Raw genomic sequence first — 21,139 nt, 5'->3', positions numbered from 1 at the left:
GTGGGCATGTTTGAAAGCAGTGGGGAAGAAGCCGCTGGAGAGTGATGGGTTGAAGGTGGCTATTAGGGAGGGAAGAAGGGAGGGGACGAGTGTTTTGATAAAGTGCAGAGGAATGGGGTCGGATGCGCGGGTGGATTTTGAGAGGAGACGGGAGATCCCCTCTAGAGATACCGCTGGGCAGGATGGGAGAGTCGAAGAAGGGGCGGGAGGGCCTTGGGGACGCCCGATGGTGTCCGTTTTCTCCAGAATCTAATCAGCCAGGTCGTTAGGGGCGGGAGACGGGGGGCCCGAGGAGGGAGCGAAACGCCTGGGACAACCGACGGGAGCGACGGGCATGGGTGGCAATAAGGATGGAGGAATAATCCTGCCGGCCAGAGGAGAGGGCAGAGTTAAAGCACTCAGGTTAAAGTCCATCCCTGAGCAGGAAACGTGTGTCTGCCAACCCTGTCGTGTCGTCCTCTCCCAAGGGCTTAGTCCAATGCTCTGCACACAGTAAGTGCTCAATAAATTCCATTGATGGATCTGGTCTGTCTCGCCGCCGACCCCTTTCCCTTTACGTCCTCCCCCATAAGCCTGGAACTCCCTCCCCCCTCTATCTACGCCAGACCACCGCTCCGTCCGCCTTCAAAGCATCATTAAGGTCACGACTCCTCCAAGAGGCCTTCCCCGATTAATCTCCCTTTCCCCCGACCGACTCCCCCTTCCGCGTCGTCTCCGCGCTTCCATCGGCGACCTTTGGCCGTTTGATATCCGCCCCAACCCCACCGCACTTACCTACCTATCTTTCAATTATATATTAGCAATAAGAAGCGGCACGGCGTAGGGGACAGAGCCCGGGCCTGGGAGTCAGAAGGTCATGGGTTCCGGTCCCGGCTCCGCCGCTTGTCTGCCGTGACACCTTGGGAAAGTCACTTCTCGTCTCTGTGTCTCATCTGTGAAGGGGCGATTGAGACTGTGAGCCCCAGGTGGGGCGGGAATTGCGTCCAACCCGATTTGCTTGTATTCGCCCCGGCGCCTAGAACAGAGCCCGGCACGTAGTAAGCGCTTAAGAAATACCACGGTTATTTTAGTCTATTCCACGTGCATCCCCAGGTTACTTGGCCAGAGCCAGGACGTTGTGCCCCTTGGGTGGGGACCTCGGTGCGGGGAGAGGGGTCTGGGCTGGAATAGGGGGGTGATGGAGGGGCATCTGGAGAGTGGGATGTCATCATGGGTCTGGGGGCAACCAGGTAGAGACCCCCTCCGCCTCCTCGCGGGATCCAGCCGTCGAAGAAGCAGTGGCCTAGCAGACAGAGCCCGGGCCTGGGAGTCGGAGAGACCCGGGTTCCAACCCCGGCTCCTTCTTTCGTCCGCGGTGTGTGGCCTTGGGCGAGTCACTTGATTATTCTGGGCTCAGCTCCCTCCTCTGTAAAATAGGGATGAAGACCGCGAGGCCTCTGTGGGACGGGGACTGGGTCCGACCTGATCTCCCAAGCGCTTAATACGGTGCTCTTCTTTGCCTTTTTTTTTTTTTTTATGGCTTTTGTTAAGCTCTTACTCTGTGCCGGGCCCGGGACTGAGCGCTGGGGTAGGTACAAGCTAGTCAGGTTGGACGCAGTCCACGTCCCACACAGGGCTCAGAGTCTTCATCCCCTTTCGACAGACGAGGGAACTGAGGCCCAGAGAAGTGAAGAGCTTCGCCCAAGGCCACAGAGCAGACAGGATTAGAACCCAGGGCCTTCCGACTCCCAGGCCCGGGCTCTGCCCCTTAGGCCCCGCTGCTTCTCTCCCCTCCATTAGTGCTGCTCTCACCTCTTCTGCACGCACACTACCTCTCTCTCACCTCTTTTGCACACACACGCCGTCTTTCTCTCTCACCTTTTTTGCACGCACAGCGCCTTTCTCTCTCACCTCTTTTGCACGCACACTCCTGCCTGCTCTCTCTCCTCTCACGCACTTTATTCCTCCACAGGATTGCTCTCTCCCCCAGAGAAAGTGCTCTCCACCACTTCCGTCTTCATTTTCCTCCCCCCGGCAAACCCCAGCTCCGCAGCCACGAAGGGGGGTGGTCCCTGACCGGAGCTTGTGCCGGTGGACGGGGATTGCCGGGGGCGACGGTCCCGGGGCGAGGCGGGGCGGCGGAGGGAAGCGCGGCGAGGGGCCGACACTCTGGGGCGAGGAAGAGAGGAGGAAAGGGAAGAAAACAGCCGAAGGAGCCGATGGTTTGCAGTGCGGCTGCGGGTTTCCTTTCGCCCCACGTGTTCGAGGATCCGGCAGGCCCTCTCACCGAAAGCTGGGGGCCCCCACGGTCCCGACCCCGGCCGGGGGTGGGGACGACGGGGGACCGGAGACGGGGAGGGGGTTCGGCGATGCCCCCCGAGGCCGGCCCCCCGAACCCCGGCCGGGACCCTCTCCGGAAGGAGGGCCTTCTGTCCTTCCTGGGCCTCGGCCCCAGAGGAGGAGGAAGCCCCCGGCCGAGGGGGGGGGGGGGACCCCACCCCGAATGGGGAGTTAGTTGAGGGGGGGAGGGTGTGAAGGAAGTGACTCAGATCTCCCCCGAGCTGCGGGCCCACGGTTTAGCCGCCCGCCTAGCAAGGAAGCCGAGCGTGGCCCGACGGGGAGAGACCGGCGCTGCTGGCTCAAGCTGGACGGGTCCGAGCCTCCTCCCACCCGCCCCCTTCTCTTCGGCCGGGGCCCGGACCCTCAGCTGCAGAGGAGGGACAGGGTCGTGCCCGCGCCCCGTAAACCCTAGCACCTTCACGGAGAATCCGGGCCTAGAAAAGCACCGTCTGTGAGAGAGGCCGCGGCAGACCACAGGTGTGTGTGCGGGGGCCGGGTCTGTGTGCGGGTGTGCACGGGGGGCCGTGGGGAAAGGCCTGGGGAGAGAACCCGAGCACTCCGCGCCCTTCCCCCCCAGCGGCCCTCCCCGACGACGGGACCGTCCTACGAGCCGGACGGTCAGATGAGCCCATCCCTTCCGAGCCCTCGCCCTTCCTGCCTGTCCCCTCCTCGGGCTCGTCTCCCTGTCTCTCCCGCTCTTTCTCCTGGGGAGGGGCGCGTGACATTCTGGGCAACCGTCCTGGGTGTTTTCTCTGGCGTCTCGGCTCTGGCGCCGAATATTCACGTGAGCGTGGTGGAAGGGGAGGGGGCCGGGCGGCCCGGTGGCAAGAGCCCGGGCCCGGGAGTCGGAGGACGAGGGTTCTAAACGGCTCGTCTGCTGTGCCACCTGGGGCAGGTCACCTCACCGCCCTGGGCCTCCCTTCCCTCCTCTGTAAAATGGGGACTGAGAGCCTCACGTGGGACAACCTGACGACCTCGCCTCTACCCCAGCGCTTAGAACAGGGCTCGGCACATAGTAACGCGTCAACAGATACCGTCGTCGTCGTTTCTAGCCCCCGGCCGCTCGTGGCTCCTGAAGAACGGTGGCCTGCGGGTCCGACTCTCCCCCGTGGTGTGGGTCGGAGGGGCAGGAAGCCCCCGTGTTCGGGGAGGAGAGGAATTCGGGGCCGGGGCGGGGACCGTGCCGACTCTTCACCGGCGGCGACTGCGGCCCCTCGAGGGAGGAAGTGAGGAAAGATGGAAAGCAGGGGCCGAGAGCGGAGGAGTGTGAAAGTGAAAGGCCGGCAGGGCCTCGGTCACGGAGCGGGGGAGATGTGAGCCACGATGCCCAGGCTGGCCTCTCCACACCCCGTCATCTGCTCAGGTGAAGCGGGCCGTTGGTTCATTCAGGCGTCTTTATCGAGCTCCTGCCAGCTGTGATACTCAGATACATCTATCCAATCGCATGTAAAGATGGAATTTCTTCCATAATTAGAACAATAAATAGACACCTTCCGCGCCCACAGCGAGCTTAGACCCCCCCCCCCCCCCCAACCCCTGGCTCAGACGAGAGGACCCCGACTCTAGGGGGAGGGGGTAGATCCGGCCCTGCGTCGCTCTGGGCCCGTGAGAAATGGTTGTCGGCGGTCTGGGCCCCTCCCGGCCGGACCTGAACACAATCGGCCAATCTGTGGTATTTACTGAGCGCTCTCTCTGTGCCGGGCACCGTTCGAAGCGCCGGGGAGAGTACCAGACAACAGAGTTGGTAGACCTGTTCCCTGCCCACAGCGAGCTTACATTAGGAGGTCTGCGTGGAAGCCAGGCCCGAAGGAGAGGCAGCGCAGGCCCGGGAGTCAGAAGGACCCGGGTTCTGATCCCGGCTCCGCCCCTTGTCTGCTGCGTGACCCCGGACCATTCGCTTCACATCTCCGGGCTTCAGTTCCCTCCTCTGTAAAATGGGGATTAAGATTCTGAGTCCCATGTGGGACAAGGTCTGTGCCCAGCGGGATAAGCTCGTATCTTCCTCAGTACTTAGTACAGTGCCTGGGACATAGTAAGCGCTTACCCCGCGGGGAGGGAACGGCTCTGTGTATTTTCCCAGTTCACTGTCCCAAGCGCTTGGTATTCATTCCTTCAATCACTCAGTCGTATTTACTGGGCGCTTACCGTGTGCAGGGCACCGTACTGAGCGCCCGGGAGAGGACAGGAGAACAAGAAACGGGCACATTCCCTGCCCACAGCGAGCTGACGGTCTAGAGTACGGTGCTGTGCACACAGTCAGCGCCCAATGAAAATAATAATAATAGTGTGGTATTTGGTAAGTGCCTATTCTGTGCCAAGCTCAGTTCTAAACTCTGGGGTAGATACAAGATAATCAGGTGGGACGCGGTCCCACTCCCACACGGGGCTCACAGACCTAATCCCCGTTTTACAGATGAGGGAACCGAGGCCCAGAGAAGCGAAGTGGCCCGCCCAGGGTCCCACGGTAGACAGGCGGCGGAGCCGGGATTAGAACCCACGGCCCCCGACTCCCAAGCCCGGGCTCCTGCCGGTAGGCCACGCCGCTTCTCGAGACGACCGAGTGAGTGAACGAGGGCGGTAAAAAAAGAAAATTTAAAAAAGGAGGGGGAGGGCCTAGTCTCGGGGAGTCAGTGCTGAGGTGACCCAGGCACAGGATGGGGCCCGTCCGGGTCGACGGGGGCACCTGGGACCCCCCCACCCACCCACCCACGCTGACCTTTCGCCTCTCCGTTGCAGGTGCCAACGTCCACGCCTCACGTGACCCGGGGACCATGATCTGAGGGGTCCGAGCGGACCGAAGAGGGGCGGCTCCCTCCTCGGCGAGCCGGAGCGGGCTCGCCGTCCTCTGGCCCGGCCCTCCGGCGCCCACCCGGGCCCAGCGGGCCCGGACCCCCCGCCATGAGCCTGCAGGCCCAGCCCAAGGCTTCCGGCAAGAGGACGGGCAAGCGCATCTCGTTCTTCGGGGAGCGGGACGCGGCCCCGGGCAGGGAGGAGCAGCCGGGGCCGCCGAAGGAAGGGCAGTACTACGGGGCCGGGGGCGCCGGGCCCGCCGCCCAGGGGGCCGAGCTGCCCCCCGGGAGCCTGGCCCTGCTCAGCTCGGTGGTCTACGGCGCCCAGGAGCGGGCAGACCCCCTCAGGTGGCAGAACCCGGCCGCGGGCCGGATGCCCGACAGGGGCGACGCGGCCTGGCAGGCGGGCCTGTGGAACCACGGCCTGGCCGTCTACGGGGGCCAGAAGGGGCACGTTCCCGGCGGGGCGGGGGGCCCGGCCTTCCCCGGCGCCCCCGAGCCCCCCGGGCCGGGCCCGGAGAAGGCGGGGGCGGTCCCGCGGGCTCGCTACGGTGACGCGGCCCGGCTCGACGCCTTCCACCCGCCGCCCAAGAAGTCGCCCGGCCAGTCGCTGCCCCTCCAGCCCTTCCAGCTGGCCTTCGGCAGCCAGATGACCCGCCACGTGTTCCGGCAGGCGCCCTCCGCCCCCGGCCTGGCCCCCGGGCCCTCCTTCCCCCCTCAGCCGCAGAAGCAGCCGGCCCTCCCTCAGCTGCAGCTCTTCGAGAACCTGTACCCCCGGCCGCCGCCCCGGCCCCCGCCCGACTACGTCCTCCGGCCGGCGGCCCCCCTGGGGCCGGCGGGACCCCCCCGGGCCTTCTCCTCCGCCCGCGAGCTCAACCAGGAGCTGCTCAGTGCCCTCATCCAGGCCCCCGTCCAGCCGTCCGTCCTACCTCAGGCCCCCTTCCCGCGCCGCTCCCGCCGCCTCTCCAAAGAGGGGGTCCCCCCGCCGCCCACCGTGGCCGACGGCCCCGCCCTCCGGCCCGGGCCGCTCCCGCCCGGCGGAGACCCGTTCCCTCAGCGCTGGCCGCCCGGGCCCCCGGGCCTCCCCGGCCCGCCCTGCCCGCCCTACCCCGAGGGCCCGGCTCTCCAGAGGGCCGTCTGCCCTCCCCCGCGGCCGGAGCCGAGGTGGGGGACCGGCCCGGCCCAGAACGGGCGGGAGAGGGAGTTCCCGGCGGCGGACGGGGCCCGGAGGCCCGGGGACCCCGGGCCGCTGGTGAGGGGGGGCGTCATCCAGAGCACGCGGCAGCGGCGGCGGGGCTCTCAGGAAGCCAACCTGCTCACCCTGGCCCAGAAGGCCGTGGAACTGGCCTCGCTCCAGGACCGCCAGGTGAGGAGGTGCGGGGGGGGGGGGGGGCGGGGAGGTCGCCCCGCCGCGCGAGAGGCGGGCGGGGCCCGGGACCGGGAGGCCGAAGGACCCTGGCGTCCCAGCCCGGCTCCGCCGGGTCACCTTGGGCCGGTCGCTAAACCGCTCGGACCCTCAGCCGCCTCATCGGGAAAACGGGGTCTGGGGCTGTGAGCCCCACGTGGGACGGGGACCGTCTCCAAACCGGATTCGCTCCTCACCACCCCGGCGCTCGGGACGGCGTCCGGCTTGACGGACGCCCCCGCCGTCACGTTTATATCATCGCCGTTATCATTACCGTTATGTAGTGCCCGGAGAAGCCTCCGGCCTCGGGGCGACTCCGGGCCCTGGGGGGCCGGCGGCCCGCCGTCCTCCTCCCGTAACGGGCCCCGGCTCCGCAGCTTGGCGTCGTCCCGGGCGGCCGCAGCTCGGGGCGGGTAGCCGGCGGGCGGGTGGAGGCGATAAGAAGAGTTCTCCCCTCCGCGCCCTCTCCTGCCCGAGATCCAAGAGGGGCGGGCCGGGCTGGGTCTGGGGGCCGGGGAGTTTGCCGGGGGGGGGGGGTTGGGGAACCCTCACCGTCCACCCGGGATTGGCTTCTCCCACCGGGACGCGGAATGGGCGTAGCGGCTAGAGCCCGGGCCTGGGAGTCGGAAGGTCACGGGTTCCGATGGGGGCTCCGCCACTTGTCTGCTGTGTGGCCTCACTTCTCTGAGCCTCGGTGTCCTCATCCGTCAAGTGGGGATTGAGCCTGTTGTGAGCCCCACGTGGGACGACTCGATCACCCTCTATCTACCCCCAGCGATTAGAACAGCGCCCGGCACGGAGTAAGCCCTTATCCGATGCCGTCGGCATCATCGTCGGAGGAGCCGAGGGTGCGGGTTGGGCCGGAGTGGGAGAGTGGCGAGGTGAGGCGGTCGTTCGGCCGTACGTATCGAGCGCTCACCGGGTGCGGAGCACTGTATTAAGCACTTGAAAGAGCAGATACAGCCATATCGCGGACGTATTCCCTGCCCACAGCGAGCCGGCGGTCTAGAGGGGGGGAGAGAGACGTGAATAGAAATAAATTAATTACAGATCTGTACATCAATGGGTGAATAAAGGGAGCGAGTCGGGGCGACGCAGAGGGGAGTTGAAGAAAAGGAAGAGCGGGCTGAGGCCTCTCGGAGGAGATGGGCCATGGTTAAGGCTTTGAGGCGGGGGAGAGTCAGTGTCCGTCGGATACGAGGAGGGAGGGCGGTCCGGGCCAGAGGCGGGACGCGGGTGAGCGGTCGGCGGCGAGATAGACGAGGTCAAGGTACAGTGGAGCGAAGCGCGTGGGCTGGGCCGAAGTAGGAGAGCAGCGAAACGAGGTAGAAGGGGGCAAGGGGATGGAGGACTTCAAAGCCGCCGAGGAGGAGTTCTGTCTGATGCGGTGGTGGACGGGCAAACCACTGGAGGTTCTTGAGGAGGGGGGAGACACGCGCTGAATGTTTTTGCCGAGAAATGATCCGGGAGGCAGAGTGAAGTACGGACTGGAGCGGGGAGAGACGGGAGGCCCGGAGGTCAGCGAGGAGGCCGACACAGCAGTCGAGGCAGGATAAGGGTGAGCGACCGGATTAACGAGGTAGTACTTTGGATGGAGAGGAAAGGACAGATTTTGGCAATGTCGTGAAGGTCAAACTGACGGGATTTGGTGATGAGTTGATTACGTGGGTCGAAGGACAGAGAGAGGAGTCAAGGATAACGCCAAGGTCGCAGGCTTGTGAGACGGGAAGGACGGTGGTGCCGTCTACGGTGACGGGAAAGTCAGGGGGAGGACAGGGTTTGGGCGGAAAGATGGGGAACCCGGTTTTAGACGTGTAAAGTTTGCGGCGACGGTAGGACATCTAAGCGGAGCCGTCCCGAAGACAGGAGGAGACGCGAGACTGCAGAGAGGGAGAGAGATCGGGGCCGGAGAGGGAGATTGGGGAATCGTCCGCAGAGAGGTGGCAGTCGAAGCCACGCGAGTGAACGAGTTCTGCGGGGGAGTGGGTGTAGGCGGAGAAAAGAAGGGGACGGGCAGGGGGTGGGAGGCAGAGGAGGAGCCCGCGAAGGAAACTGAGAATGAGCAGCCAGAGGGACAGGAGGAGAATCGAGCGAGGACGGTGTCAGCGAAGCCTAGGTTGGAGAACGTTTCCAGGAGAAGGGGGTGGTCGAAGGTGTCGGGCAGCCGAGAGGTCGAGGAGGATCGGGGCGGAGTAGAGGCCGTTGGATTCGGCGGGGAGGAGGTCGTCGGCGACCTCTGAGAGGGCGGTTCCCGCGGAGCCGAGGGGACGCAAGCCGGATCGGAGGGGGGTCGGGGAGAGAATCGGAGGAGAGGAATTGGAGCCGGCGGGTGTGGACGGCCGGCTCGAGGAGCTCGGAGAGGAACCGTGAGGAGGGAGGTGGGGAGATAAGTGGAGGGAGCCGTCAGGTCGAAGGGGGCAAGGAGGTGGCTTTATAGCCGACGGCGAGGAGTTTCCGTCGGATACGGAGTTGGACGGGCAACCCCTGGAGCTCCTTGAGGAGCGGGGAGACCTGAACTGAACTCGTTTGAGAAGCCCTTCCACCGTAATCAGGTGGAGAGTTTAGGAGCCGGATAAGCGGCTGCGTCGTCCTCTCCCAAGCGCTTAGTGCGGCGCTCTGCGCATAGAAGGCGCCCAGTAAATACCATCCCCCGATGGATGAGCGCGGTCCCGCGGGCAGCCTGTCGCCTCAGCCCCTCCGTCGCCCCGACCCTCGGGCCGAGTTCCGCCGTCTCGCCCGCAGGATGAAGACCCCGCCGAGGGGAAGCGGAAGAGCGTGGTGGCGTCGGTGGCCGCCCAGAGCGTGGTGGAGTTCGCCGGGTCCCCCACGCCGCCCAAGAGGGCCCGGGAAGACAGCGGGCTGGTGCCCCTCGTCATCCCCGTCTCCGTGCCCGTGTACCGGGCGGACCCGCAGGAGGGGGCCCGGGACGCGCCGGCCGGAGAGGGCAAGCTGCCCCACGTCCCCGCGGCCGAGCGGGGACCCGCCGACTGCAAGCCGTCCGTCATCGTCACCCGCAGGAGGTCCAACCGCAACGTGGCGGCCGAGCCGCCCGCCCAGGTCAGTCTGTATTTACTGAGCACCTACCGTGGGCAGAGCACTGGACCGCTTAGCGCTTGGGGGAGGACAATTGAGCAGACGCGTTCCCTGCCCACAGCAGACTTAGGGTCGGTCAGTCGGGGATATTTCCTGAGTGCGTACCGTGTGTTTAGAGCACTGTGCTGACCGCTTGGGCGAGGACCAGAGAACAGAGACGTTCCCTGCCCACAACAAGCTTACGGTCAGTCAGTCGATCGGATTTATCGAGCGCTCCCCGTGTACTGACTGCTTGGGTGAGGACACTAAACAGGCACATTCCCTGTCCACAGCGAGCTTACGGTCACTCACATTTATAGATTTCTTACGGTGTGCAGAGCCCCGGGCTGAGCGCTCGGGAGAGTCCAGTACAACAATAAACGGACACGTTCCCTGCCTTCAACGAGCTGACGGTCTAGAGGGGGAGACAGACGTGTATAGAAAGGAAGAAATGATAGATCCGAACGTGGGGCTGCGATGGGGGATGACTGAAGGGAGCGAGACGGGGCGACGCGGAAGGGAGCGGGAGAAGAGGAATGGGGGGCTGAGGAGGAGGAGACGGGCCTCGGATAAGGTTTTGAAACTGGGGAGAGGGAGGGATTTGAGGAGGGAGGGCGTTCCAGGCCAGAGGCGGGACGCGGGCCGGGGGATCGGCCACGAGAGGGTTGGCGCGAGAGGGGCGGAGCGTGCGGGCTGGGTCGGGGTAGGAGAGCGGCGAGGTGAAGTAGAAGGGGGCGAGGGGATGGACGGCTTTAAAGCCAACGGTGGGGCGAGGCGGGTCTCCCCAGCCCACCTGCCAGCCTCTCCAGCCATTACGTGGCGAGGGGGGCCCACAGCCCCCTTCCTGGGCGCGCTGGGCGGCTGGCCGTAGGCTCGGCGGCCGCCCGGGCACCTTAAAGTCCGGCCTGGGGCAAGGGGGAAGCAAGAAGCAGCGCCGCCCTGGGAGTCCTGGAGGAGCTGGGATTGGAACCAGCTGGGTGACCCTGGGCAAGTCACGTCACCCGTACGGCGGGGATGAAGACGGCGAGCCCCGCGTGCGCCAGGGACTGTGTCCGGTCTCATTAGCTTGTTTCTACCCCGGCGCTTCGCACAGCGCCCGGCGCTTGGCAGACTCTCAACGAATACTTTTTTACAGAAGAGGAAAGGCCACCCATCGAGGCTCTGCTCTGGTTGGCTGGCAGATCCGACGTATCTGTGAGGTGCTGGGCCGTTTAGGTGTCGGTGATGTTAGGCTAGAGAGGGGCCTCGATGTCAGTCCGAGAGCCATTAAGCTTCTAGTACATTGATTAATAATCATAACGGGGATATTTGTTAAGCACTTACGATGGGCCGAGCACTGAAATAAGCACCGGGTTAGGTTGAGGCGATAAGGTCCGATACGGTCCCTGTCCCGCACGGGGCTCCCGGTTTAAATAAGAGGGAGAACGGGCATTTTTTAGATGGGGGGGGGAGGGACGGGACTGAGTCCAGAGAGAATTTGGGGTTTTTTTTTTCCATGTTATTTAGGCGCTTACTACGTGCCAGGCACCGTTCTAAGCGCCGGGGTAGATCCTTGCTAATCCCATCGGACACAGTCCCCGTCCCACGGGGGGCTCCCGGTCCTAACCGCCGCTTTCCAGACGAGGTGCCCGGAGAAGCCAGGTGACTCGCTCGAGGTCCCACGGCAGACAAGAATAGCGGACCCGGGATTAGAACCCGGGTCCTGCCGACTCCCGGGCCCGGGCTCCACCCACTAGGCCGCACGGCTTCGTGTCCGGATGCCCTGCCTCTCTGAGCCCTCCTGTCGGGAGGAAGAAGTGACCACCCTCGGCCTGGGGCTTCACCGCAGAGAGAGGAAGGTCTCCCACGCGGGTCAGAGGGCAAGAAGCCAGTCCCACCCGTATTGGTTCGGTCGTATTTACTGAGCGCTCGCCGTGTGCAGAGCACTGTACCGAGCGCTTGGGAGAGGGCGATGTAACAATAAGCAGGCACGTTCCCTGCCCACAGCGAGCTTCCGGTCTGGAGGGGAAGACGGACGTTAATATAAGTAGATTTCCGATACGTCCACGACCGTTTACGGGAGGAACTGCATTTCTTCCATCGGACGTGTCGCGCGCTTCCCGCGCGCGGGGCACCGTCCTAAGCGCTCGGGCGAGGGCGTACGGACGGCTGCGACGAGGGGCTGGCGGCCCGGAGGGCGGGGAAGACAAGCCGTTGATCTGTCGCCCACCCGCAGGCCGGGGACGCCGACCCGAAGGGAGAAGGGGACGCCTCGGCCCGGAAGCCGAAGCAGCGGCCCCGGCCCGAGCCCCTCTTCATCCCCCCGAAGGCGGGCACCTTCATCGCCCCTCCGGTCTACTCCAACATCACCCCCTACCAGAGCCACCTGCGGTCTCCGGTCCGCCTGGCGGACCACCCCGCCGACCGCAGCCTGGAGCTGCCGCCTTACACCCCCCCGCCCATCCTCAGCCCCGTGCGCGAGGGCTCCGGCCTCTACTTCAACGCCATCCTGTCCGCCGGCGGGCTGCCCGCCCCGCCGCCCGGCACGCCCAAGAGCGCCCACCGCACCCTGCTCCGCTCCAGTGAGTGCCCCGGGGCGGGCGGGCGGAGGGCCGGCGCCGTCCCGCGCTCCCCCCGGGCCCGCGGCTGAGCCTGGGGGTCCCCGGCGGGGAAGGAGGAGGGGGGCCGGGGGCGGGTCTTCCCCGGAGCTGAGGTCCCAGTGGGGGCCCCGCTACGGCGCTTAACCAGGAATGGATCGAGAAGCGGCGTGGGCCCGGGAGTCGCAAGGTCCCGGGTTCTGATCCCGGCTCCGCCCCTCGTCGGCCGGGCGACCTCGGACCGGTCGCCTCACTTCTCGCCGACCTCATCCGGAAAACGGGAAGGGAGACCGCGAAGCCCCACGGGGGACGAGCGTCTGCGCCCGACCCGATTCGCTCCTTTCCACCCCGGTGCTCGGCGCGGTGCCTGGCACGGGGTAAGCGCTTAACAGCTATTCAGTCTGTCGTATTTGCTGAGCGCTCACTCTGCGCAGAGCACCGGACCGAGCGCCTGGAACGGACAGTTCGGCAACAGGTGGAGACGATCCCTGCCCGTCGACGGGCTCACGGTCCGATCGGGGGAGACGGACGGACGAGAACGCTAACAGATATCACCGTTATCCTTGTTACCGGTCAGGGAGGGGCGTTTTCGTTGGCGCTTCCGGTATTTAATGCTAACCAGAATGACAGTGGTATCCGCTAAGCGCTTACTATGTGTCAGGCACCGTTCTGAGCGCCTGGTTGGTTAGCGGACCGGGTGACGCTATCTGTTAAGCACTCTCCGGGTAATCGTCGTCATAATCGTGGTATCTGTTAAACGCCTACTACTTGGACCGGCTACAAGCCGACCAGGTCATGCTGTCTGTCCAGCACTCCCGGGCACTGTACTGAACGCCGGGCTGAGATCCAAGCTGATCAGGTTGGACCCAGGCCCCGTCCCACGTGGGGCTCCCGGGCTCAGTCCCCATTTTCCGGATGAGGTCCAGAGAAGTGTAGCCGGGACCCTCTGACGCCCGGGCTCCGGCCCCCGGGCCACGCTGCTTCCTCTCGGCCGTGGAGGGCCCCGGGGGGACTGAGCCCGGGGGGAGGCGAGGGGCGGACCCTCTCGGCGGGGGCGCGCCGCTCACCCACCGTGGCGTTTGCCTTGCAGACAGCGCGGAGGTCACGCCTCCCGTCCTCTCCGTGATGGGGGAGGCCACCCCGGTCAGCATCGAACCGTACGTACCCGCGTCGGTCGCCCGCCCCCCGGGACCCCGGGTCTAGCAGGGAAGCAGCGGGAGCTGGGGGCGATTCCGGGGACGGGCCCCCGTCGTCCCGCTCCGTCCCGACCGGGTGGAATTCCTCGGCGCCGCCCGGGCCGGAGAACCCCCGGAGGCGACGAGGGGGCGTCTGAGCCGCCGCGGGCCTCCTTCTTTTGCTTTGTAACCGCATCCGTTCGGGCGCTGACCGTGTGTCAGACACCGCTGTGAGCGCTGGGGTAGGGGCCAACCGGTTACTCAAGCGGGACACAGTCCCCCGGCCCGCCTGAGGCTCGCGGTCCAAGCAGGAGGGAGAACAGGGATCGAACCCCCGTTCTACAGGTGAGGGAACCGAGGCCCAGAGAATATCCTAACGACGATAACGACGACGGCATCTGTCAAGTGCTCACTCCGCGCCAGGCTCCGTACTGAGCGCCGGGGCGGATCCGGGCGGATCGGGTCGGCCCCAGTCCCCGTCCCACGTGGGGCTCACGGCCTCGATCCCCGTTTTCCGGATGAGGGGGACCGAGGCCCGGAGACGTGAAGTGACCGGCCCGAGGTCGCCCAGCGGAGGAGCGGCGGGGCCGGGATTAGAACCCGGCTCCTTCTGACACCCGGGCCCGGGTTGCGCCCACCGGGCCACGTGTGAATGCCGCGAGGCCGAGGGCGGGGTGACTTTCGGGAGCTTCAGGGATTCGGGTCCGAGTGGAAGAGCGACGCAGGAGGGAGAGGCGGGAGGGGTGTTCCCGGCTGGTTATGTCCAACCCTCCCCCGGCCAAGGAGGGGAGAGGAGAAGCGGCGTGGCCTAGCGGCTAGAGCCCGGGCCTGGGAGTCAGAAGGTCGCGGGTTCCAATCCCGGCTCCGCCCCTCGTCTGCTGGGTGGCGAGTCACCTGGCTTCTTCGGGCCTCTGGAAAACGGGGATGGAAGACCGCGAGCCCCGTGTGGAACGGGGACTGGGGCCAACCCGACTATCTTCTGTCTGCCCCCACGCTTAGAACGGTGCCTGGCACATTTGAGCCCGCGGTCGGGTCGGGATCGTCTCCGTTCGTTGCCGGACCGTACTTTCCGAGCGCTTCGTACGGTGCTCCGCACGCAGGAAGAGCTCAGTAAATACGGCCGAAGAGTCGGCGCCTGACGGTCGGCGGCGGCGGCGTCACAGGGGGCCCCGCCGAGGGTCTCCGTCGGGGGGCCGAAGCCGGGGCCGAGGGGCGCGACTCATTCGTTCGTTCAATCCCGTCTATCGAGCGCTTCCCGGGCGCGGGACGCCGTCCTGAGCGCTTGGGAGAGAGCAGCGCGACGGTAAAGAGACGCGTTCCCGTCCCGCTCCCTTCCCTCCCCGCCCCCCTCGCCCGCCCTCCGCCCGCCCGGCACGCGGGGAGCGCCCAACCCGCACCCTGACGACGGTTCTCACGTCGCAGCCGGATCAACGTGGGGTCCCGCTTCCAAGCCGAAATCCCCCCGCTGCGGGACCGGACCCTGGCGGCCGCGGACGAACACAAGGCCCAGCTGGTGTGGCGGCCCTGGGAGGGCCCGGGGGCCGTCGGGGAGAGCCGGGGGCGAGGTGAGCTTCCGGCGGGGGGGCCCGGGGGGAGGGCCGGGGGCAGGGGGCCGGCCGGGAGGGAGGGAGGGAGGAGGCGGCGGGTGTGAAAGCGGGCCGTCCCCGTGTCGCAGTTGAAGACCTGCTGACGGCGGCCTGTTCGAGCATCTTCCCCGGGGCGGGCACCAACCAGGAGCTGGCGCTCCACTGCCTGCACGAAGCCCGCGGCGACATCCTGGTGAGCCTCCCGCAGCGGCGGCCCTCCCCTCCCCGGGGCGCCCGGTTCCCCCACGCCGGGCGGAGAGGGGCGAAGGGGAGGGGCGGCCCGGCGTGAGTCCGGCCCGGCGGTCACCCCTCCCGCCCCCCTCTCCTCGCCCAGGCGACGCTGACCAAGCTGCTGCTGCGGCACCCGCTCCGGCCGCCCGACCACCCGCTGGCGGACTATCACTACACAGGTGGGCCGCGGGGCGGGCAGGAGGGTGGGCACGGCGGCCGGAGAAGCCCCCCGGGGGCCGCCGCCCCGGCCCCGTTGGCTCCTCCGGGCCTGACCCGCGCCCGCCCCTCCCACAGGCTCGGACCGGTGGCGGTCGGCCGAGAAGAAGCTCTTCAACAAGGGCATCGCCATCTACAAGAAGGATTTCTTCCTGGTGCAGAAGCTGGTGAGGCCCGGGGGACGAGGCCGGGGGACCCCGGGGGACGTCCGGCGAGGGGGGGGGGCTCCGGGCGCAGCCCGGGGGAACCGAGCTGAGACGGAGCCTCGGGGGTGCGGGCGGGGGCTCCCACCAAAGGAAAGGAGAGAAGCGGTGAGGCCCAGTGGGTGGAGAGCACAGATCTGGTTCGGATCCCAGCTCTTGACACCTCAGTCGATCCAGCGGTCGGTGGTATTCACTGAGCGCTCGGCGCGTTGGGGCAGCTCCGCGAAGCGCCGGAGAAGTGGCGTGGCTCAGTGGAGAGAGCCCGGGCTTGGGAGTGGGTTCTGATCCCAGTTCTGCCGCTCTTCAGCCCTGTCACTTGGGGCGGGTCACTCAACTTCTCCGAACCCTCAGTTCCCTCATCTGCCAAATGGGGACGAAGGCTGGGAGCCCCACGGGGGACAAGGGACGGCGTCCAACCCGATCATCCTCGGCGCTCGGGACGGTGTCTGGCACAGAGTAAGCTCTCGACAGCTGCCGTCCTCATCATCATTCTCCAGATCCAGACCAAGACGGTGGCCCAGTGCGTGGAATTCTACTACACCTACAAGAAGCAGGTGAAAATCGGGCGCAACGGCACCTTGACCTTTGGGGACGTCGAGACCGCCGAGGAGAAGACCCAGCAGGAAGAAGCGGAAGTGAACATCAAGGTGACTCCCTTTCCCGCCGCCCCCTGCGTGCGCTCAGTAAATACCCCTCGCTCAATTCGTGGCGGGCAGGGAACATGTCTTCCGACGTGTCTTCCAACTTCCACTCCCGAGAGGGGACACGATAAGCGCTCAGTAAATACCACCGATCGATTCACTGTTGGCAGGGAAGGGGTCTGCCAGCTCTGTTGCGTTGGCCTCTCTCAAGCGCCTGGGACAGTGCTGCGCACACAGTAAGCGCTCATTAAATACCATCGATTGACTGATCGATCGATCCCGGCCCCACCACTCGTCTGCTGCGTGTCCTTGGGCAAGAAACTTCACTTCTCTGGGCCTCAGTTACCTCATCGGGAGAACGGGGAGTGAGACCGCGAGCCCCGTGCGGGACGGGGACTGCCCGGTCCGGTTCGGTTGTGACCACCCCAGCGCTCAGTACAGTGTCTGGCACGGAGTAAGCGCTTAACAGACACCACAGTCGTGACTGTTGTTATTATTAAGCACGCGAATGCCACCAGGGCCGGGGACCCAGGGCTCAGGGGGTGTTAGTCGTATTTATTGAGCACTCCTTGCGTGCGGAACACTGTACCGAGCGCTTGGGAGAGGACAACAGAAGGATAAAGAGAGTTCCCTGCCCACGGCGGGGTTCGGACTAGGGGGTCCCGGGTGTCGGGCCGGATTTGGGGGGCGGTCCGGTCCTTCCCCCGCCTCACCGACCTCCGTTCCGGTCCACCTCCGTCCCTCCCAGAATTCCCAGAGGTTCTCCCGGGTCCCCCCGGCCCGGAGAGAGGCCCCGAGGCCGGCGCGGAGGGAGGCCAGGAAGGAGGCCTCCCCGGCGGAGGAGGTGGAGGAGGAGGAGAAGGAAGAGGAGGAGGAAGCGCCGGAGCGGAGCCGCCGGGCCGCCGCGTGCAGGGCCTCACAGGCGCTCCAGGCTGGCGAGGCGGTGAGTGCCCACGCTCCCGCCCCCCCCCCCCCCCCAACCCCGGACGCGCGGCCCGCCTCAGCTCGGGGGGCTCCGGGGGCCGGGGCCGGGGCCGAACCTCCTCGCGGAGGAAGAGCGGCCGGGAACCGCGCGAGGGAACGGTGCGGCCCACTGGCGAGAGCCCGGGCCCGGGCGCCACGGGGCCCCGGCTCCGCCGCCCGTCTGCCGTGTGGCCTCGGACAAGTCGCTTCGCTTCTCCGGGCCTCGGTTCTCTGCTCCGCAAAATGGGGATGCGGACCGCGAGCCCTATGCGGGACGGGGCCCGGGCCCAACCCGATTTGCTTGTAATAACGCTGTATTTGTTAAGCGCTTACTATGTGCCGGGCACCGTTCTCAGCGCTGGGGTAGACCCAGGGGAATCGGGTCGTCCCACGTGGGGCTCACGGTCTCGATCCCCGTTTTACAGATGAGGTAACCGGGGCACCGAGAAGTTAAGTGACCTGCCCCGAGTCACACAGCTGACCCGCGGCCGAGCCGGGATTCAAACCCGTGACCTCGGACTCCAAAGCCACCCCAGTGCTTACAGCGGTGCCCGGCACAGAGGAAGCGCTTAACAAATACCATTATTAGGACTTCCGACAGTGGGTGGCACGTAACGAATACCGTAAAAAAAAAAATACTCATTTTTTTTTCCATTTTTCCTCATCTCCCACTCCCTTCTGCGTCGTCCCGACTTCCTCCCTTTGCTCTTCCCCCCATCCCGGCCCCACGCCACTTAGGTCCACATCGGCCATTTATTGATTTCTGTTGATTTCTGCCTGATTTCTGTCTCCTCCCCTCTAGACCGCGAGCTCGTCCTGGGCCGGGAACGTCGCTGTTTGTCGTCGTTTCGGACTCTCCCAAGCGCTTAGTACAGTGCTCTGCACAGAGTAGGCGCTTAAGCCACCCGACCGAACGAACGAGTGACGCATTCCCCGCCCACGGCGAGCTTACGGTCTGGAAGGGCGGTCGGGCCAAACAGCCCGAGCTCGAGCCGTGGAGGCGGGTGGCCCGGGTTGGCCCCTCTGGGGCTCACCTGATCTGCCCAAGCCCGGGTTTGGGAGTCAGAGGACGTGGGTTCTAATCCCGGCTCCGCCGCTTGTCGGCTGCGTGACCTCGGGCCAGTCGCTTCACTCAGGTCTGTAAAAATGGGGATTAAGGACTGGGAGCCCCACGTGGGACAACCGGAATACCTCGTATCCGCCCCAGTGCTTAGCACGTAGTAAGCGGTTAACAGATGTCATTAGTATTATTATTCTCTGTGTCTGTACAAAGGGGATTAAGGAATGCGAGCCCCACGCGGGACAACCCGATTAGCTTGTATCCACCCCCAGCGCGTAGAACAGTGCCTGGCGCATAGTAAGCGCTTAACGCCATCATCGTTATCGTCATTATTCTCTGTGTCTCGGTGACCTCACCGGTAAAGTGGGGATTAAGAACTGTGAGCCCCGCGTGGGACAACCCGATCGGCTGGTATCCACCCCGGCGCTTAGAACAGTGCTCGGCACATAGTAAGCGCTTAACAGACACCAACATTATTGCAGATCGAGCGCTTAACGAGTACCACGGTCATCCTTCTGATCTGTCTTATCGTTCCCCCTCCAGGTCCGCGACGTCTGCGTCCCGCGCGGCCACGAGCCCAACGGGCCCGGGCCGGCGGGCGACCGCGCCGCGGAGAAGCTCCGAGCCGGGGCCGTCAAGTCCCGCCGGACCCTGCCTTTCACGGAGAGGAAGCCCGCCGAGCCCCTCGGGAAGACCCACAACCAGGAGAACACCTTCCCCTGTAAAAAGTGCGGCAGGTGAGAGCCCCGCGGCGGGGGCGGGCGGCGCGGCCCGGATCCCCCTCCCCTCGCCCCCACGTCCCGCCCCTCTCGGTCCATTCGGGAGGCCGCCCCCCGGCCCTCGGGGCCCCGTCCGGCGTTTAGTTCATGACGACGGTGTCCGGAGAGCGCCTGCCGCGTGCCGGGCACCGTACTGAGCGCCGAGGGGGCGGGGGATCCCGTTCGATCAAGTTGGACAGGTCAAGCCGGACGCGGTCCCCCGTCGCCCCGGGGGGCGCACGCTCTCGATCCCCGTCGTCAGAGGGGCGAAGGCACCCGCCCGAGGTCGCCCAGCAGACAAGGGGCGGAGCCGGGATTAGAGCCCACGGCCTCGCGACGCGCCCCGGGCGGGACGGGGACCGCCCGACTGGACTCTCCGCCCGTGTTCAGGCCGGCGCCGGACGCGTCGCGAGCGCTCCGCTCATGCTCTCGTTATTGCCGGCACGTGCCCTCCCGCAGGGTGTTCTTCAAAGTGAAGAGCCGTAGCGCCCACATGAAGAGCCACGCCGAGCAGGAGAAGAAGGCGGCCGCGTTGAAGCTGAAGGAGGAGGAGGAGGAGGAGGAGGGGGAGGAAGAGGAGGAGGAGGAGGAGGAGGCGGCGATGGCCGTCGCCCACTCCCGGCAGCCACGGGACGGCGGCGACGGCAGCAGCGAGAGCGCAAGCCCCGACGGCGGCTCCGACGAGGACGGCGGGCCCTAGCGAGGGGGTGAGCGCTTGCGGGGGGTCGCTTCTCCCCCGCTCCCCTCGCCTCCCCTCCCTCCCGCCTACCCCGACGGCGTCGGGAAGGCAACGGAACCGGTCGGATTTTAGGGAGTGGGCTCCGGGGGGCCGGGAGGGGGATAACCCAACCGGCTCTTATTTGTAAAAGCCGCCGGAACAGGGTTCGCCGGGGTCCGGAGGAGACCGCCGGTCAGTCAGCCTGGGATTCGCTGAGCGCTTACCGTGTACGGGATCTCCGTACTCGGCCCTGTCGGTAGACGCCTTCCCCGCCCGGGACGAGCTCACCCCGCAGCCCCGTCGATCGGTGGTATTTACTGAGCGCTCACTGGGTGCAGAGCACCGTATGAAGCGTTTAGGAGAGGACAGTACAACAGGAGGCAGACGCGTTCCCCGCCCACGACGAGCTTGTGATCTGGAAGATGGGCGTTCGTGTCCAACCCGATGAGCTCGCATCCACCCCGGCGCTTAAAACAGCGCTTGGCACATAGGTAGCACGTTGTTACTATGATCATTATTGTTTAGATTCAGGACCCAAAATGAGTTTTCCACGAAAACACCACCCCCGGGCCCCCGGTTTCAGAGCCTCAGGGTGGAGCGAGCTAAATTTTGTTGTTTTTTGGGGTTTTTTTTGGTATGGTATCTGTTAGGCGCTCACTATGTGCCAGGCACTGGACTAAGCGCTGGGGTAGATCCACGCTCATCAGGTCGGACAGGGTCCCAGTTGGGGGCTTCACAGTCTTCATCCCCATTTTCCAGATGCGGTCACCGAGGCCCAGAGAGGTCAGGTGACTGGCCCAGGGCCACACAGCGGACAGGTGGTGGAGCCGGGATTGGAACCCGTGACCTCCTGACTCCCAGACCCCCCTGACTGACTGAGGCCAAATGAGGCCTTCCAAGGCGCTACGACCTTTCTGCGGATGTCGGAGGAGATCTCGCCTTCCTCCCCCCCGGGGGACGAGAGAGTTTTGGATCTCCTGACTCGAGGTGAAATGCCCTCCCAACCGCTCAGTACAGTGCTTTCTTTGCACGGAGTAAGCGCTCAATAAACACGATCGAATGAATGGATACCCCTCCCCCCGCCCCACTTGAGTGGACAGAATATTTATTTTTAATATTTAGCCCGCAGAGCCCCAGGGGGATGAACCTCCCTCTCCCCCCGCCGTCCGCAGCGCTTGCCCCAGACGGAGGAGTAGGACCCGATGTTGTTGGGGTGAGTCGGGGGGCGTCCCGTCGACAACGGAACCCCCTTCCCCGGCTCCTCTTCGTCCTAAGTAGCGGCTACCGCCCCCGGTTCGGAGTCCTCGGGCCCGACGATGGTATTTATTGAGCGCTTCCCGCGGGCAGAGCGCTGTGCCGCGGGGGCCGGGGGAGGACGTACAACGGAGTCGGTAGACGTGTACCCCGCAAACCACGAGTCGATCCGT

General features: G+C 65.7%; 1 protein-coding gene across 1 annotated transcript in view; it reads left to right on the top strand.

Annotated features, from left to right (window-relative positions):
- Positions 1-20,394, top strand: part of MIDEAS (mitotic deacetylase associated SANT domain protein) — a 41,562-nt gene extending 21,168 nt beyond the window's left edge. Inside the window, exons 2-13 of the mRNA XM_029058627.1 lie at positions 5,056-6,474; positions 9,256-9,570; positions 11,801-12,146; positions 13,252-13,318; positions 14,759-14,901; positions 15,012-15,115; positions 15,257-15,332; positions 15,448-15,536; positions 16,070-16,219; positions 16,962-17,156; positions 18,780-18,973; positions 19,454-20,394. Coding sequence (XP_028914460.1) covers positions 5,218-6,474; positions 9,256-9,570; positions 11,801-12,146; positions 13,252-13,318; positions 14,759-14,901; positions 15,012-15,115; positions 15,257-15,332; positions 15,448-15,536; positions 16,070-16,219; positions 16,962-17,156; positions 18,780-18,973; positions 19,454-19,694 — 3,177 coding nt within the window. The 5' untranslated portion in view covers positions 5,056-5,217 and the 3' untranslated portion in view covers positions 19,695-20,394. The remainder of the gene's footprint in view (positions 1-5,055; positions 6,475-9,255; positions 9,571-11,800; positions 12,147-13,251; positions 13,319-14,758; positions 14,902-15,011; positions 15,116-15,256; positions 15,333-15,447; positions 15,537-16,069; positions 16,220-16,961; positions 17,157-18,779; positions 18,974-19,453) is intronic.
- Positions 20,395-21,139: the final 745 nt, after the last annotated feature.

Source organism: Ornithorhynchus anatinus, chromosome 1 (genome assembly GCF_004115215.2).
Source record: "Ornithorhynchus anatinus isolate Pmale09 chromosome 1, mOrnAna1.pri.v4, whole genome shotgun sequence".
Taxonomy (NCBI): domain Eukaryota; kingdom Metazoa; phylum Chordata; class Mammalia; order Monotremata; family Ornithorhynchidae; genus Ornithorhynchus; species Ornithorhynchus anatinus.
The sequence above is the reverse complement of the archived record's forward strand: the minus strand, read 5'-3'. Positions and strand labels throughout refer to the sequence as shown.